This window comes from Arvicola amphibius, chromosome 13, assembly GCF_903992535.2.
Source record: "Arvicola amphibius chromosome 13, mArvAmp1.2, whole genome shotgun sequence".
NCBI classification, from domain to species: Eukaryota; Metazoa; Chordata; class Mammalia; order Rodentia; family Cricetidae; genus Arvicola; species Arvicola amphibius.
In genome coordinates, this window is record NC_052059.1 from 56,358,495 (window position 1) to 56,375,262 (window position 16,768).

At 37.8% G+C, this 16,768-nt stretch overlaps 1 protein-coding gene across 2 annotated transcripts in view; it reads left to right on the forward strand.

The window, feature by feature from the left end:
• Xpo4 (exportin 4) overlaps positions 1–16,768 on the forward strand; it is an 88,577-nt gene that overhangs the window by 18,517 nt on the left and 53,292 nt on the right. Inside the window, exons 2-4 of one of the 2 annotated variants that reach the window (XM_038310140.1) lie at positions 2,787–2,941; positions 3,052–3,193; positions 7,744–7,882. In XM_038310140.1, coding sequence (XP_038166068.1) covers positions 3,099–3,193; positions 7,744–7,882 — 234 coding nt within the window. In that variant the 5' untranslated portion in view covers positions 2,787–2,941; positions 3,052–3,098. The remainder of the gene's footprint in view (positions 1–2,786; positions 2,942–3,051; positions 3,194–7,743; positions 7,883–16,768) is intronic. The other variant, XM_038310139.1, reaches the window with a different exon arrangement.

The window sequence follows — 16,768 nt, forward strand, 5'->3', positions numbered from 1 at the left end:
ATGCCTCTGCCTCTGTGTGTATGCATGTGTGTGCATACTGCATGCTTGTGTATTTCTCCGCAAGTGAACTTTTAGATTATTTCACCTAAGAAATCTTTGGCACTCAGGAACCTACTAGTTTTTTAAGGTTAAATATTTCTTTTAAGAACAAACAAGACTGAGTTTAATTCTTGCTAAAGAAATAACCAAGAAATGTGAGGAATTGGCTTACTACTTCTGAAGTCACCTCTGTGGCACTTCTTTGCCTTCTCAGGGAGAATTGGATTCCATTTGCTTATCTTAGGCAGCCAGCACACAGTGAAACAAAACAGAATATCCAATAGGGCTAGGAAACTTGACTTCTCTGTATTTGGAAAATTGTCTTTGGTAACACTGCCAATTTTATCTTTCAACTGAGACTTTACTACTTTTTGGTAGGTGTTATTATGCTAGGAGAGCTGGCATTTCGGTTTACAGCCGTATGATTGGAACAGAAGCCTTTCAGGTCAGACTGCAGTGGCTGATCATCTGTAGTAGACTTACTTTTGTTTTTAGAACACTTTTTGATTAGTTTCTCTTTATTACTCAGTTCACTTTAAGTTTTTCTCCGAAAGGTGCTGTCATGTTTGAGATAAAATATAATTTATTATAAATTGGACGGTGGTGGCGCACACCTTTAATCCCAGCAGTTGGGAGACAGAGGCAGGCGGATGGATCTCTGTGAGTTTGAGTTCCAGGACAGCCAAGGCTACACAGAGAAACCGTGTCTTGAATGCTCACCCCCAAATGATTCCTAGTCCATAACTGTTGAAGTTACTATGGTAGCAAAGAAGACCTTCTAGAAAGCAGCCCCAAGCAGGCAATTGCAGCGCTGTAGCCAGCAGCAGCTCTTCCTCCAGGGAGACAGACATTCTAGCTGAGTTGTCAGCTCGGCAGGAAGACCTTGCAGTGTCAGTCATCCTCATGGGACAGGGAGACCGAGGCTTGCGTGTGTGAGGAAGAGGAAGCTCTGCTAGTGAGTACTTGCTAGCGTGTAGAGCGCTCTAGCTCCTCTTACACGTTTATGCTATGTGTAAATATACTCTTTGGGTAGCTAATAATAGTGTTTATCAGAAACTGCAATACTCTTTGAAAAAGTCCTACTTTTCAATTTAGAATTTTACTTTCTCTTCCAGTATTTCTCCATTCTTTAGAGACAGTTTCTTAATAAATTAGACCCTCATTTCCTGCCATGTAGAGGTGGATGTTGAAGAAAAGTTAAAAAGTGTCTCTTGAAGACTTTCAAATGTCATTCTTGTGTAGGACAGAAAAAAGACTATGGTAGAGGCATATGTAGTTTAAAATAAGGGTGTTTCAGGGCTCATGCCTGACAAAAGTACCTACTTGGTCTTGCCTTTGGTGGCAGGTGCTTAGCATAGATCAGTGTTACTTTAGGGAGTCATGTGACCTCACATTTCCTCTCCATTGGGACATCAGTTTCTGTATCTGTAATAGACAGCAGTTGAAGACGATGATGTTTGCTCTTCCTAACGTTCTGTGAAGCCTTCGTATTTTACCTTCTTCTTCAAATCTGTAGTTAAGGATTTCATTGTAGATGGACATGAAGACAAAACCATCATCCTCTCAGAGAAATCTAGAGTGAGATTCTTTAACTTCCCTTCACCAGACACAGTCGTATTTCTTCTTAAGGGAGATAGATGTAACCTGTTTCTGGCTAAAATTGTTTGACTCTTAGAATAAAATCTACCACTCCACCCTCACTCTTGGAAAGTTAAACTTTTTTTTAGTAATGAGATCGCATTTTCAGAAACTATTCATTTTTTTAAAATTAATCATTTATTGTATTTTAAAGTTTCTAAATTTTTGTGACTTCTAATCATCATCTCAATCAGTTCATGTTAAGATAGCACAGACTAATCAAAATGTAGAAACAAAAGGCCCAGATTGGTTCTTTCTACTTTTGCTGTATTCAGAAGTCCTGTCTACAGTGACATACTCTCAGTCAGGGTGCACCTTTCAGCCTGTATTTTCATAGTTAATGTGTTAGGAGTAACATTTTTAATGACCCAAGTTTGAGTTAGAAAGAAAACAGTGCATGTCTGTACTTCTGCCTTTAGTTCTAGAAGGCACCATTCTAGGCCTAGAGTTTATTTCTTGTGGCTTTCGGATACTCATACCCAGTGATCTTGGTACATAATCTGAAGTCTATTCAGACTTAAGAGTTTCACACGGTTATTTTGTAGACCTTCAAAGAATTTCTACTTTTTCTTGACTTCATTTTGACTGTTTCTCCCTTTTAATAATGTTGTTTGAAAACTGTAGCAGTATACACTAAGAGAAAAAATAGACAATTAGTATAAAATATTTCTAAGGTGTGTTAATTTTCTATTTTTTCTCTGGTTCAGGTTGTAGCTCAGCTCCTCTGAGTTTGCCAGGTAGCTGGGTCTTTCTAAGTGTAGCCTTGGGATTACTCAGTTTGATCACTACTGCAATCAGAAAAGTAAGGAGAACTTCTCACCTTGCGTAAATGTGGCTCATTGTACTTGACCATTTGAAACAAAGACCTTCCATGTGACTGTTTATTTCTGAACTTGCTATTGAGGTGGGCCATCCTGCTGAAGGCTTACTTAAAAGCTGCAGTATTTTGGCAGCATGACTCATCACAAATAGTAATGTTCAAAGACCAATTTAATAAGATATTTTTCAAATAAAACATTCCAGTTTTGCACAGGGTGAGAATCTCTTAGTACACTTTCTGATTGCTTCATATTTTTATTTTTACCTTTTAAAGCTGTGTTATTTTTTAGTTCTTCATGCTTTGGAAGTAACAGTTGAAGAGAGGTGAGGAAAGTTTGTGAAAATTGTGATCGGTGATTAGCTGCCACCTGCCTGAGGTGTCTTCTGAGAGGAACTAACCTCTTTGTGGTGCTAGAGCAAGGTCACTGGATTAAAAACAGAACAGGTAACCATCTTATTCCTTGTCTGAAAAGTTCTGTCTTAAAATTAATAAATGCAAAATACACAAGATCATATGAATTACTATTTAAAGAGAAATTTTAATTTTCTTCCCAGAAACGAGTAAAGTGGACTATGTCTTATTTCAAGCTGCCACAGCCATAATGGAAGCAGTTGTCCGAGAATGGGTTCTCTTGGAAAAAGGCAGTATCGAGTCGCTGAGAACATTCCTCCTAACCTATGTCTTGCAAAGGCCTCAGTAAGTACTTGGGGTGGCACTGCTAAAATACCCTTGTTCAGCCTCTGATCTGTCCTTTTAGAGATCCCTTCTTCTTAATGATGTTTATGGGCAAGCTCTTTCCTAGGGCTTGTAGTTTGAAAATTCATATATGGGGCTGGAGAGATGGCTCAGTGGTTAAGAGCTTTGCCTGCTCTCCCAAAGGTCCTGAGTTCAATTCCCAGCAACCACATGTGCTCACAACCATCTGTAGTGAGATTTGGTGCCCTCTTCTGGCTTGCAGGGATACATGCAGGCAGAACACTGAATACATAATAAATAAATAAATCTTTGGAAAAAAAAAGAAAATTCATACATATGATTGTAGTTTGCTTTCATACTTGATGAAATCATAACTTTTCTTAAGTTTCTGATACTAAAGAAAATAGCTTTATTGTTGAATTTTGAAGAATGTGATTATAAATACAACTTTACTTTTGACTCTGTCAGAACTTACCTTTACTTGTTCTTAGGTGTGTGGTAGGATATTTTATTTCTTTTAATATGTTTACAAAGCTTAGCATGGGCTAAGTAATATAAGATGTAGCTGCGTATCCCCAAGAGGAAGAGGAAGAAATTAAGCCATCAACAAGCCAAATGGTACATGTGTGTGCATGGAAAATATTTTAGAAGAAAAAGCACTAAATTCTTTGTTTACTTTGAAAAAAATCAGATTTTAGTAGAGGTAAAGTGAATTTTTGTTACTGTTTAAACATTTTTACAAGCTTGTGTGTTTGTTCTTGTATGGAATCGACACATATTTGTTATATTTTAATGATAATGATGATTGTTTTGATCTTTATCCTGGCAAAATAATTTGAAATAAAATTTGATAGTGTATTCTTATGATTAAAAAGAAGTTGAGAGAAATCTTTGTGTTTATATTTATATAATAAAAGGAACTAAACATAAAGTCTATGTTTATCTGTAGCGAGAGTTTAAAGAATTAGGGGCTGAGTATGTATGTAGCTCAGGTTTTCTGTTTTGTTTTAAACTAGGAGGGGCACATCACACCTCTGATTTCGAAGGCAAAGGCAGAAGGACCACTGTAAGCTCAGAGCTAGACTGGCCTACAGTATAAGAGTATTACTAAAAACTGAAAGGAAAAAAATAAATAGATAGTTTTATGCCACTAGTAGCTTTAGTATTTAGACCCCTGTGTCTGGCGAGCAGTCTTTGTGACACCCTGCTCCCAGGTCTTTATTTCTCTGGGTTTTTGATCTGCTTTTACTTTGATCCTACAGTGATTTGATGGCACTTTTCATGTGGTTAAGGCAACTGTTGTCACAGGGTGTCCTTCCTAAGTAGTCGGAGTCTCAGTAGAACTTTTGACCTCCTTGGCAGCCTTTCCCATTCCATTCCATGAAACCCAGAACGCTGAGAGCTGGGGTAGATATAATGTGGGAGAGATATTCCTTGATGTTTATATATGTGCTTCTTCTGCTATCCAGGTTAATTCCATTCTCAAATCACTTTAATTAGTTTAGAGACTATTTTAGAGTTGATTACAAAAGGTTCTGTGTTGAAAAAGTTCACTTGATTCCCCCCAACTGTGTGTGTTAGTGCTGTGTATGGTATCAGGAAGTGGAACCCAAGATCTTGTGTATGATAGGTAAGCACTGCCTCTTCCCTACACTATTTTTTTTTATATTTATTTATTATGTATACAATATTCTGTTTGTGTGTATGCCCGCAGGCCAGAAGAGGGCACCAGACTCCATTACAGATGGCTGTGAGCCACCATGTGGTTGCTGGGAATTGAACTCAGGACCTTTGGAAGAGCAGGCAATGCTCTTAACCTCTGAGCCATCTCTCCAGCCCCCTTCCCTACACTATTTTGAGGACTTCTTAAAACTTTTGGCAAAGATGACACAGCAGCACAGTGAACACACACACCCCTTTCCTGGTAGAAGCTCAGTTAACTTGTTTTCATTTTTGTTTTTCGAGACAGGGTTTCTCTTGTAGCCTCTGCTGTCCTGGAACTCATCTGTAGACCAGGCTGGCCTGGAACTCACAGGCCTTGCCTCTGCCTCTTGAGCTGGGATTAAAGGTGTGCACCACCACCACCTGGCAACTCAGTTAACATCTTGTCACATTTGAGCAAACTGCCATGCACACTACAATGTTTTCATCTTAAATACTTGAGTGTGTCTTTCCTGAGACCACACTGTCAATAGTCTAGACCTAATTGTCCTATTTATATCATTACTTAATATCATTCTGATTGCATATTCTGAGTTCCTCAATTATTTTACTAATGTTAGGTATATCTTTCCATCATAGGCCATTTTTCTTGTTAATATGTAGTCTGTCTCTTTGTTTATATTAATATTTTCTTTCTATCATTAGGTAAAATATGTTGTCTTTTAGTCCAGGATTTGATTACAAGTTAGATGTTATATTCAGTTATTATGCCTTTTTTTAGTTAAAAAAATTATTTTGTGTACATGAGTAGTTTAATTTTTTTTCTTTTGTTTTTAAGATTTACTTGTTACATATATAGTGTTCTGCTTGCATGTATACTTGCAGGCCAGAAGAGGGCACCAGATCTCATTACAGATGGTTGTGAGCCACCATGTGGTTGCTGGGAATTGAACTCAGGACCTCTGGAAGAGCAGCCAGTATTCTTAACCTCTGAGCCATCTCTCCAGCCCGAGTAGTTTAATTTTTATTAGATGTATTTATTTTATATGTATGAGTTTTTTTGCTTGCATATATGTGTACCACATGTGTGCCTGTGAAGGTCAGAAGAAGGTGTCATATCCCCTAGAATTGGGGTTATAGATTGTAGTGGGCCACCGTGTGTGTGCTGGGAACTGAACCCATGTTCCCTAAGTCAGAAGAAGGTGCCAGATCTACAGTTGGAGTTATAGATGCACCATGTGTGTGCAGGGAATGTGCTCTTGGCTGCTGAGCCATCTCTCCAGCTGCTTTGTATGGGTATTTTTTCTTTATGTGTATATGCACACCATGTGTATGCCTGGTGCCCCAAAAGTTCAGAAGAGGGCTGGAGTTATAGGTGGTTTTGAGCTACTAATAGGTGCTGGGGACCAAACCTAAGTGCTTTGCAAGATCAACGAGTACTCTTAACCACTAAACCAGCTCTCCAACTCCTGTTACATCCCTTTTAAAGTGAGAGTAATTCTGCTCCCTTTTTTTGATCTTTAATGACATTGACATTCTTATTTTATAGAATCTAATTTATCTAATCCACTTGCTGTTGTGGATTAAAGTCAAGTAGCAAATTTGGTGTACTATATAGGTAATTATACAGATAGCTTATGTTGTACAGTCTAGTGTACACAGGGATTATGTATTTAGGTCCTCACCATTATATGTACAGCTTTGTTATACCGTGCCTCCTTTCCAAGGGACAGGTAGCATAATAGTCAAGAAAGAAATGTGCATTCCTGTTCTGCTACATTGATTCTGTGACCTTGCCTGATATATGTGACTAATATTTCTTGCTAACTTTCTGATAATTAATGGAGTTAACAGTATTTTTTGAACATGTTAATTTAAAAAAAACCTGCATAAAACTCAGTAAATTTTAATTTTCTAATTCTTGGCCAGTAGAGGTTTTTTTGTTTTTTGTTTCCCCCCCCCCCCCCCCCCCATTTTAGGCAGGGTCTCACTATGATGTCCTGCCTGGCCTGGAACTTGCTATGTAGACTAGGCTGGCATTCAGAGGTTCATATAGCCTCTGCCTTCTGAGTACTGATATTAAAGGCATATGCTACCACCCCCGGCCCAAATCTGTATTTTGTAGGAACATTTTGATTTTAGTCTTGATGTAGGGACACATGCTTGAAAGTAGATGTTCAATAAATGCCTTCTATATGGTAAATTCTGAGTTTTACATATACTAGTGTGCTTATGAGTGAGGTGGTGATCTTCAGGATAGAGTTTAGTTATAACAGGTAAGACATGCCTCATGCTGGTGCCTTGAGCCTTTAGTGATAGCTTTCTGCAGGAAGTGGCACCATGGTTTTGGCAGAGGGAATGGACATTCATAGGCCTGGCAGTATGAGAGTGTGGAGCCAGGAACTGAGGAGATCCATATGCCTGTTGTACTGAGTGTGTGGGAAGGGTGAGGTCAGAGAGCAGAGAAGGCACGTGGCTGTCGCAAATTTTAAAGTTGCATGAACTGTATGTATAACTTAAGTCCAAACTGATACATTTGAAAGGAACAGTAAACATTATTAATAATTAATCAGGACAATAGGACATTGGAACTCTTCCGGGAAATCTGGGATTGGTCTTGTTGCCTATGGTAAGGGGTGTGACTTGTCCCAGGGTGCAAGGGCACATCTTTGTGATATTTGAGAGGTTACATTATAAGGTTGCTGTTTCTGTAGGCTGACCTTTAAGAAGGAGTTCCAAAGAGGCATTTAAATCTCCGTGCCCTTGTGATCAATAGGCTTTTACAGAATGACTTGGCTGGGAATGGATGTTTGTAATGTCACTCAGAGGTGCCACCTATCTTAATAGTAGATATAGGTAAATATTTTCGCACTTTTTATGTTTTGCAGCCTCCAAAAGTATGTTCGGGAACAGATTCTATTAGCAGTAGCAGTAATTGTAAAACGAGGATCATTAGATAAGTCAATTGACTGCAAAAGCATTTTTCATGAAGTCAGCCAATTGATAAGTAGTGGCAATCCCACTGTGGTAAGTATGCTAACTGCTTGTATCTATAAAATTTTTTCATTTTGCCTATCACAGTAGCATTTTGGCAATAGTAGTATAAAACCAAAGCATACAAACTAATGTGCCAAGCAGTTTTATTTGTTTAGGCATTTCTTCTGATTTTTAAATATGTGTGTATACTACAGATAAAATATATTTAGCCTTTTTGTTTGAGTCTATGTTTTTATATGTTGCTACTGTACTCATAATCATTTTAATTGATTGTAAAACATAATGAGTGAATATATCATGATATTCTTTTTTCTGTGGGTGGGGAGACTTGGGCTTAGCATGGAACCCTGGCTGGCCTGGGATTCAGAGATCTGCCTTTCTCCCTCTGCCTTCTGAATTCTGGGATTAAAGGCATGTACCACTGCACTTGGGTTTTCATTATTCTTCATCATTTCTATTGAACATTTCCCCACCCTCAGTTTTAATAAGCATTGGAAAGTACCAATAATTATAGACATGGTTGAGTTAAAAATCTCGAAAAATCCAAAAAAAAATAAAAATAAAAAAAATAAAAATAAGTGGTATCTGGCATAATAAAAATCATTAACTACACCATGACTTCGGATGGTTCTGTCAGGTGAGCAGATGTCAGGCTGTTGTTCTTGACCAAATTCCTTCAGGGAGCATGAGTTCCCCTCCTGTCCACATTCGGGAATGTCTGGTTGTAGTAATTTTGCTGGAGGCTGGAGAAGCAGAAGTTGGTATTACAGACCAGCTCTGATCGATCCTTCTAGATTGATCCCTTTAGAACTGGGGTTGGTAGTGCCTGGCAATTCTGATTCTTAAGTATCAGATGTTAAATATTCTTGGTAGTTTTTTTCTTTTTTAACTATTCACAATTCATTTTCTTGAATTACTTGAGAACTATCTGTGTGAGGCTATATGCCATTCTTCAGGACTCTTCTGTAAGAGATATGGCACTTATTTATTTGTCATGGTGGGACTTGAGCCCAGACCCTTGACAGCAAGTGCATTGCTCCTGAACCACACCCCTCCCTCATGTATAGGCTGTCTCTGTTTCTGGTGTAGATCTGTGCTAGTGCTAGAGCAGTTGTAGAATGATGGTCAGATAACCTGCATGAACTTGTAGTGTTCCCTTTCATGGTAACGATTCTAAGTGTGGCCAGGTGCTTACCACCCTGGATGTTCTGAGTTAAATTGCTGCCCCCCCCCCCCCCCCCCCTTTTAGTTTTTGCTTTGGGACATCTTGTTGCATTTTGGTAGTCTGGCTTGTTGCAGTGGACGGGATTAGACTGAACTGTGACACTGAGACTGTGAGTAATGCTTCCTGGGCTAGTTTGTTGTTCTTCCAGCTGGGGCTTTAGTGCAGGGGTCTGCAGCTTACCCTTGCCCTCCTGCTTGTCTCTTGCACTGGGAGAATACAGCATAGGTAACTTGTCCTGCCTTTCCTAGTCCCTGATGGGGACTGAGTTTTCTTCTTTTTCCTTACATAGATTTGATGTAGCACAAAAAGTAGTTCATGGCAGCTTGATAGTTAGACTTGTTTGAGCCACCAAAATAACTATGTTCTACAAGTAATAGAACAGACAGTATGGTTAGAAAACATTTTGCTATATCCACAGTACTTACATTTGGATAAATTTAATATCCTTGATATTCTTTAAATTGTCAAAATAAGACACCCCCACACATATATACCCTGCCCCCATACCTCACACATAGAGTTTTTGAGACCTTCTCTTATACAGTGAGCTCCAGACTAGTCAGTAACACAGTAACAGACTGTCCTTAAACTTTTTCTTTAGTTTCCAGGATTCAATCCCTAGGATTGAAGGCATGTGCCACCATATGCAACAAGGGTTTTTTTTTTTTTTTTTTTTTTTTAAGTAAAATTTCTAAATAACAGGACCAAGGAATTCTAAATTATTAGCATTTCAGTATGTAGAACCATTTTCAATGATAGGATGGAATGAGATCACTAGTCACATTGAAACATTAAATTTAAAAAACAAAACAAAAAAAGGTCTACAGAGTGAGTTTCAGAAGAGCCAAGGCTACACAGAGAAACTTTTTTTCAAAAAACAAACAAAAAAATTCTCTGTTTATGTGTTGAGTGAAAAGCACACATTGCCATTTGTGCTTGTCCTTGCAGAGAGGTGTGAAACCAGCCCCTTCGGTAGGTCCAGAAAATGAGATTGAAGACTAGTGAAATGTTCTCATGTATCTTTCTCTTGGATGATGAAGAATTTGTGGTCCAAGAATTTAAGGCTTCATTATAGTCTCAGAGACATGAATAGCCTTCAAAGGAAGGAGTAGAGCTTTGGTAGGAAAGTAGCATGCTGAAACAATCAATAGCCAGAAACCTTTGTATGGTGGTTTTATCTGATATATGAAGAGGTGCCAATAATAGAAATCATCTGATGTCTTTTTTTCCTTAAAACCTTCCATTTGCTATTGTGTATACATGTGTGTATGCCATAGCACTTGTGTGGTTAAAGGACATCTTTTGGGAGTCAGTTATCTCCTTCAACCATGAGTTCCAAGGATAGAACTCATGCCAGGTTTGGTGGCAACTACCTTTATCTATTGAGCCATTCAGTTGACCTGAGGAGCTATTCAGTCAGATAACTCAGTTCCCTCTTGTCACTTCTAGAATGTAAGCTCCATGAACCTTCACTGGCCAGAAACTATAGCTTGGCTGCTTCCCTTCAAAATATTGGTGTTGGTTATCTATCTTCCTGTACTAGTCTCATGAATGTATTTACATGGGTTTTGGGGCAATTAGCAACTGTAGAACACTGATTTTTTTTTTCTTTTTTTATTAATACTTAGTTATAGCTCTGTCAAGTACTACCTACTTAAACGAAACACATAAACACTGCAAATTCTCTGGGCATTAGTTCCTTAGTATGTAAACCAGGTGTCCTAACATCATCTCAGAGGCTGCTAATGCAGCAACTGTTTGTACCAAGTTCTTAGCAGCCTCCCAACATTTCTTTGCAGAATCTTGGAAGCATGAGCTCTAATAATTCACCCTGTATAACTATTCTAAGTGTTGGGACACTTTCCTGTCCCACCTGCCTGGTCCGAAATAGCCACTTGGAGGCTTAATATTAATTACAGATGCTCGGGCAATAGCTCAGGCTTATTACTAACTAGCTGTTACATTTTAAGTTAGCCCATATTCCTTATTTACATTCTGCCATGTGATGGTACCTTTATTAGCACGGCACATTCATCTCCTGTTCCCTCTGTGTCTGCTGGTGACCCCTCTGACTCTGCCCTTCCTCATCCCATCATTCTCCTTTTCCACCTAACTTTATCCTGTTCAGTTATTGGCCAATCAGCTTGTTTATTAAACCAAGCAAATCATAGCAACACATACAGTGTAAAGAAATATTCCACAACAGACAACCGTATCTGCTGGTGAAAGCTAATTATTGTGTATATACAATAGTCCACAGCTTAGCTTTCCTTTAAATGCTTTAAAGAATTATGATGTGGTTTCTTGCAAGTCATTTTATAGGAAGCTTCATAAGCATGTAAAACATTGGGAGTGGATATTTGAGCATAGTGCCTTGCTTTATTGCTGTAAAGATATAGATCTTCAGACTTCATAAAACCTTTTTTAAAAACTACTTTTTTATTGAAGATAGTTTTTTTTTAAAATACAATATATCCTAATTATATTTCTCTTTCTTCAATTCCTCCCATATCTTTCCCAGGCTCTCAAATCCATACCCTTTCTTTATCATTAGAATACAGTTATCTGGACTGGTGGTGGTGGCTGATGCCTTAAATCCCAGCACTCTGTGAGTTCCAGGACAGCCAGGGCTACACAGAGAAACCCTGTCTCAAAAAAAAAAAAAAAGAAAGAAAGAAAGAAAAAAATAGTTATCTAAAAATAATAAGACAAAACAAAAATAAACCAGAGTAGGACATAAAACCTTTTCTTAGATGGTATAGCTTTCTGTATGCCATGGTATGTTGTTGGTGCAATTGAGAACTATGTCATTTCATGCTCATCTTTGTGAGCAGGCTGTCTTCCGTGATTGTGATGGGTATTGTGTTTATTTCATCTCAGCTGGGAACTGTCAGGCCTATTGTCAAAACTAGTTTGAGAGAGCTAGGGAAGTTCTCTTTCCTAAAAAGGTAACTTAGGTTATATATTTTTTTCTTTTTTTGTTTTTTTCTTTTGTTTTGCTTAAGTTATTTTTGAGGCTGACACTGAAACTATTTCATGTTTGCTTTATTTCCTTTAGACATAATAAGCTAAGCCTATGTTAAATCATTTTGAAAGATGGTTAATGCAGCATTTAAGCCTCCTTTCTTCCTGTTTTTCATGTTGAGCAGAAGTGGGTGAGAAATTCACTTGTCTACCCAGGGCTGCCCCTGGATGTGATAGCCTAGTTAATCTCCCTTATCGCAAAGTCTCATTGATGTTTTCTTAGAAGAGCAGCTGGAGGTTTGCTATATAGTATGGCAACCTTCCATACAGTTTATTCTTGGTAATAAAGATCCTGAGGCAAGAGCCAGGCTATTATAAGAGACAATCCTCCCTCTGAACAAGAGCATTCTATTTTGTCAGCTGGGGTCTTGTGCTTGTGAATGAGGAAGGCAAGCTGTCTCTGAGGGTTTTTTTTTTCCATCAGCATGAAATGAATGACTTTGAAGAGAAGTATGAGTGCTATTGTAAGAATTTTAATATGAAGACAGAGTTTTTTAAATTGTCACCCAGTAAGTAAACTTTTGAATTTCTAGTACTTCAATGAAAAGCCATACTATGTAAACAGTTTCCTTTGAGAGCGGGTGTCATGTATCTCAGCTTGAGCCAAAAATTTGGGATATAGCCATGGATATCTTGGACTTCTCCATCTCCCAAGTACCAGAATTACAGCCAACTACCAGAATTACACCAACACATGGTTTTATGCAATGGCTGCAATCAAAAGCAGAGCTTCATGCATCCTAGGCAAGCATTCTACTAGCTGAACTGCATTCTCATCTAATGAGTTATAAAATTGAGACTTTATTGCACTGTTTTTTATTTGCTTTATTGTTCTAAATTTATAACAACAAAGATGGGAGTAGAATTTAAGAAGGATTACTCAGTGGTTAATAGCACTTAACTATTCCTGTGGAGGATCTGGGTTTGGTTCCCAGCACCTACATGGTGGCTCACAACTGTCTGTAATTCCTATTCCAAGAGTTTTGATGCCTTCATCTGGTTACATTCCTAAACGCAAGCATTGATACACATAAAAATTAATCTTTTACGAAAATACTAGGAAACATTCATTTATTTTCTTCCTCTTCCTATGTTAACAATACAAGTAACTGAAAATTCATTGATTCAAGCAGTATTTAACAATCCTCTTCTTATTTCTAAGTGATAATTTATCTTGCATTCTAATTTGACAGAACTAGATGGTAGTTAAGAGGTAGGACCAAAACAGCCCAATTTAATGATAATTATAAAAATACTACCTTCACTCTAGCTTATTCTAATTGCTGCATTTACATAGTACTTACTGTACTGTCTGTACTACTATGTATACTACAGGACCATCCACGAGCCGTGCAAGGGCCTGGAGATTTAAAAACACAAAGACACACAGAGACATGGGTCATCCTTGAAACAAGTATGCTCCTTTAGGGGCTGGAGAGATGGCTCAGAGGTTAAGGGTACTGGCTGTTCTTCCAGAGGTCCTGAGTTCAATTCCTGCAACCACATGATGGCTCATAACCATCTATAATGAGATCTAGTGCCTTCTTTTGATGTGCAAGCATATATGTAGGCAGAACACTGTATGCGTGATAAATCTTAAAAAAATAGAACGCCCCTTTATTGTCTACCAGAGCCACTTATGGATATGGATCCTTAACTGATAGCCACACCCTAGGCAAACCCACCAGAAACCACTGCCATCAGGAACTCCTGAGGGTCTCATGCTCAGAGTAGCTACAAACACAGGAAAAACAAGTTGTTTTGCTCAGAGCAGCTGAACAAGTTGTTTACAGGAAATTCAGGGTCTGGGTTCACAGCCCCCAACACTTAACAATTTATCATTGCATTTGAACCGACCATAACTGGATTAGAGATGAGACTTTATTAGCATGATAATGAAATGCCTTGCCTACAGTTAAATGAAAAACAGAATGTTTGAATTGACATATTTCTGTTTCTCTGGTCTACACAGTAGGCATCCTGTGTCCCTAAGGATTCCTACAGAGTATTTTTATTTATAATTTATCTTGGACACCAGCACAATAGATTTTGTTACTTGCTTTCTAAATTAACAAATGAGAATGATTGGTAAACTGTCTGCTGGTGGTTTTTCTGTTGCCAGCAGCAGTGAACTGTAGAGAAAGGGCACTTGAGGGAACCTGTGAAGCAGACATAATCGGCAAGCAAGGAGAGCGGACATCCTTTTGTCAAAGGACCTAAGGCCCTTTTTCTTGAGTGGTTTCCCAAGTAGTTATTTATTGACATATAACTGATATAAAAGAACTTCTTTTAGAAAAATGTACAAAGTGTAAGTTTTTTTTAATGTTTTTGTTGAATTTAGAAACTAACAGATACAAACTTACTGAATTTAGAAAGTAACAGATATGAATTTATTCTTTATGATCTTAGATCTTAGATCATAAAGAATCACAAGCATTCTTGTGATAACTTCTTAAAACTGTGAATTGTGCTTGTAGTTTCAGTCAGATCCCTCTTTGGTATGAAAATCTCCTGTTTCTCGGTTTTCATCAGAATTCCAACAACAGCTTTTGTTTTTGGCCCTCTTAAGTGTCAGAGTCATTGTCTATAGTATAGAATGCTATCTGGCCGTGACTGCCAGGGCAGGGATAGCACTTGAAAGTGCTGGTCGTTGGAGGGAGAGTAAAAGGCACTGCACTGTGTCTCTTGAGCACTGAATGCCTGCAGCAAGCAGACAGAACCTTCTCCAGTGGTAAGTGAGACCCAAAGTTGGTGCTCTCTCCCAGGCAGGGTTGGTAGTTCTTACTTCTGACCTGGGAAATTCTCTATTGGCACTGCTTTTTGCTTTGCATTACGGTATAATGAGTGAGGATAAAGTGTCATTGTAAGGGGGTTAAATTGTCAGTTAAGTACTAGGAATGGAGACTCTTACACATTTATGGTATTCTTAGTCGTCTTGTGAATAGGGAGAACTATTGTTGATATATAGCAGAGTGCTTTGCTTTGTTCCTTTATAATCAGTTCTTGATTCACTTTCTCCAAGGAATGAGTTTATTCATTTGGCAGCCTTTAGAGTAGTAGTGTAATTAGAGCTCATGATGTTAATCTTGTATCCATACAAGATTTTCAAATTAATGAGAGATTGAATTCTTAGGTGTTTGTAGTATTTGAAAATATTACTGAATTCAGTTCTTTGGAAAGTGATGATTTTAGGTAGGGCTCACAGTGGCTTTGCTTTCTCCATATTGTAGAATTGTCTTCATGGATTTCCTGTGTTTCTAAGCGATGTAGTGAAATACAGAAGTTTGCACTTAACCATTTCTTGTTTTAAAATTAAAATGGAAAAAGGAGTACAAAGTTTATAGATTGTTAGCTATTCTATAACTAATATGGGTACAAACACTAAGAAATTAAAAGAGCTATAAATAACTTTTTCAATAATAATTCAGACAAAAAGATTGTAGGTAATTTTATCTCCTTTGAACTTTTTTAACCTTCTAGTTTTTCTAAATTGAGATCATACTGTATCATTTTCATAGACTGAAAAAATAATTTTAAAAACCAAACCTGTGATAAGAATACATTTTGTTCTTGATGTTCATGTATTGAGAATAAGGGCTAAAGGAGTGTTCCTCTGTAGGATCCCCTTCCACTCTTAGGAGTTCTTGCCTCATTTTTCCTTAGTTAATGTACATCTACTCTGAATACTGGGAGTGGGATAGGAGAATGAGACCATATGCTCACTTGCCTTTAAGGGTTAATGTCTGCATCCTAAATGTGAGCTTGCTTGTGAGGTGGCTCTGTTTATTGATGCAGCCAGCCTCTTGGCTCCCCGTCTGCTGAGCTGTACTGTGTAGCTAAAGGCAATGTACTTGTGGGAAGCCTCAGTCACCCAGCAAGGTTCTTATCAGCTTTGTCTTAGTTTTTTCCTCCATTCATTTGACTATGAATATGAGCTTAGGAAATATTTATTTCATATGAAAGCAAAACTTTATTGTGAATATATGTTTTAATAATTAATTAGGCATTGTACTAATAATCTGAATATGATCATAGTTTGAAACTATACCACTTTGTGAAAGTACCAGAAGCCAGCCTGCATTGAGTTGTAAATTACTCATGGAAAGGTATTTTAGAGCATTCTTAGTAAGAATGATGGCAGTTTGCATTTAACAAGCTTCTGTGTTTTCATGTAAGTTCATGTGTGAATTGTGTTCCATGACTGATAGCTTACCTGAGATTCCGAAGTTAATTTTCTTGTTTTAAGAAGATATTTTTTCAAATATTTTAACTCTTGATAATATTATAGACAATAAGGTCTTATTTAGAATTATAGAGTCTTAGAAGTTATTAGGTCTAGTGAGTTAATATTTTCCTACAAGTTTTATTAATTTAATTTTGTCTATTGTTTTATTTAGTATATTTCCCCCACCGAATCTCTCATAAGTGCACACAAATGTGTGTATGTGTATTTATACATATAATCACATTTGAGATGATCAGTTTTATTTAACTGTATCTGTGACACAGTGGTACCTTTCTGGGGAGTATGTTTGAGGCAGTGTCACAGTATATAGTCTTAAGCTGGCTTCAAGTGATCCCTTTGCCACAGCCTCCAAATACTGAGGATTTGAAGAACTATGGACTATGATACCTCTACGCTCAGCTGATGCCTGGCACTTTAACCA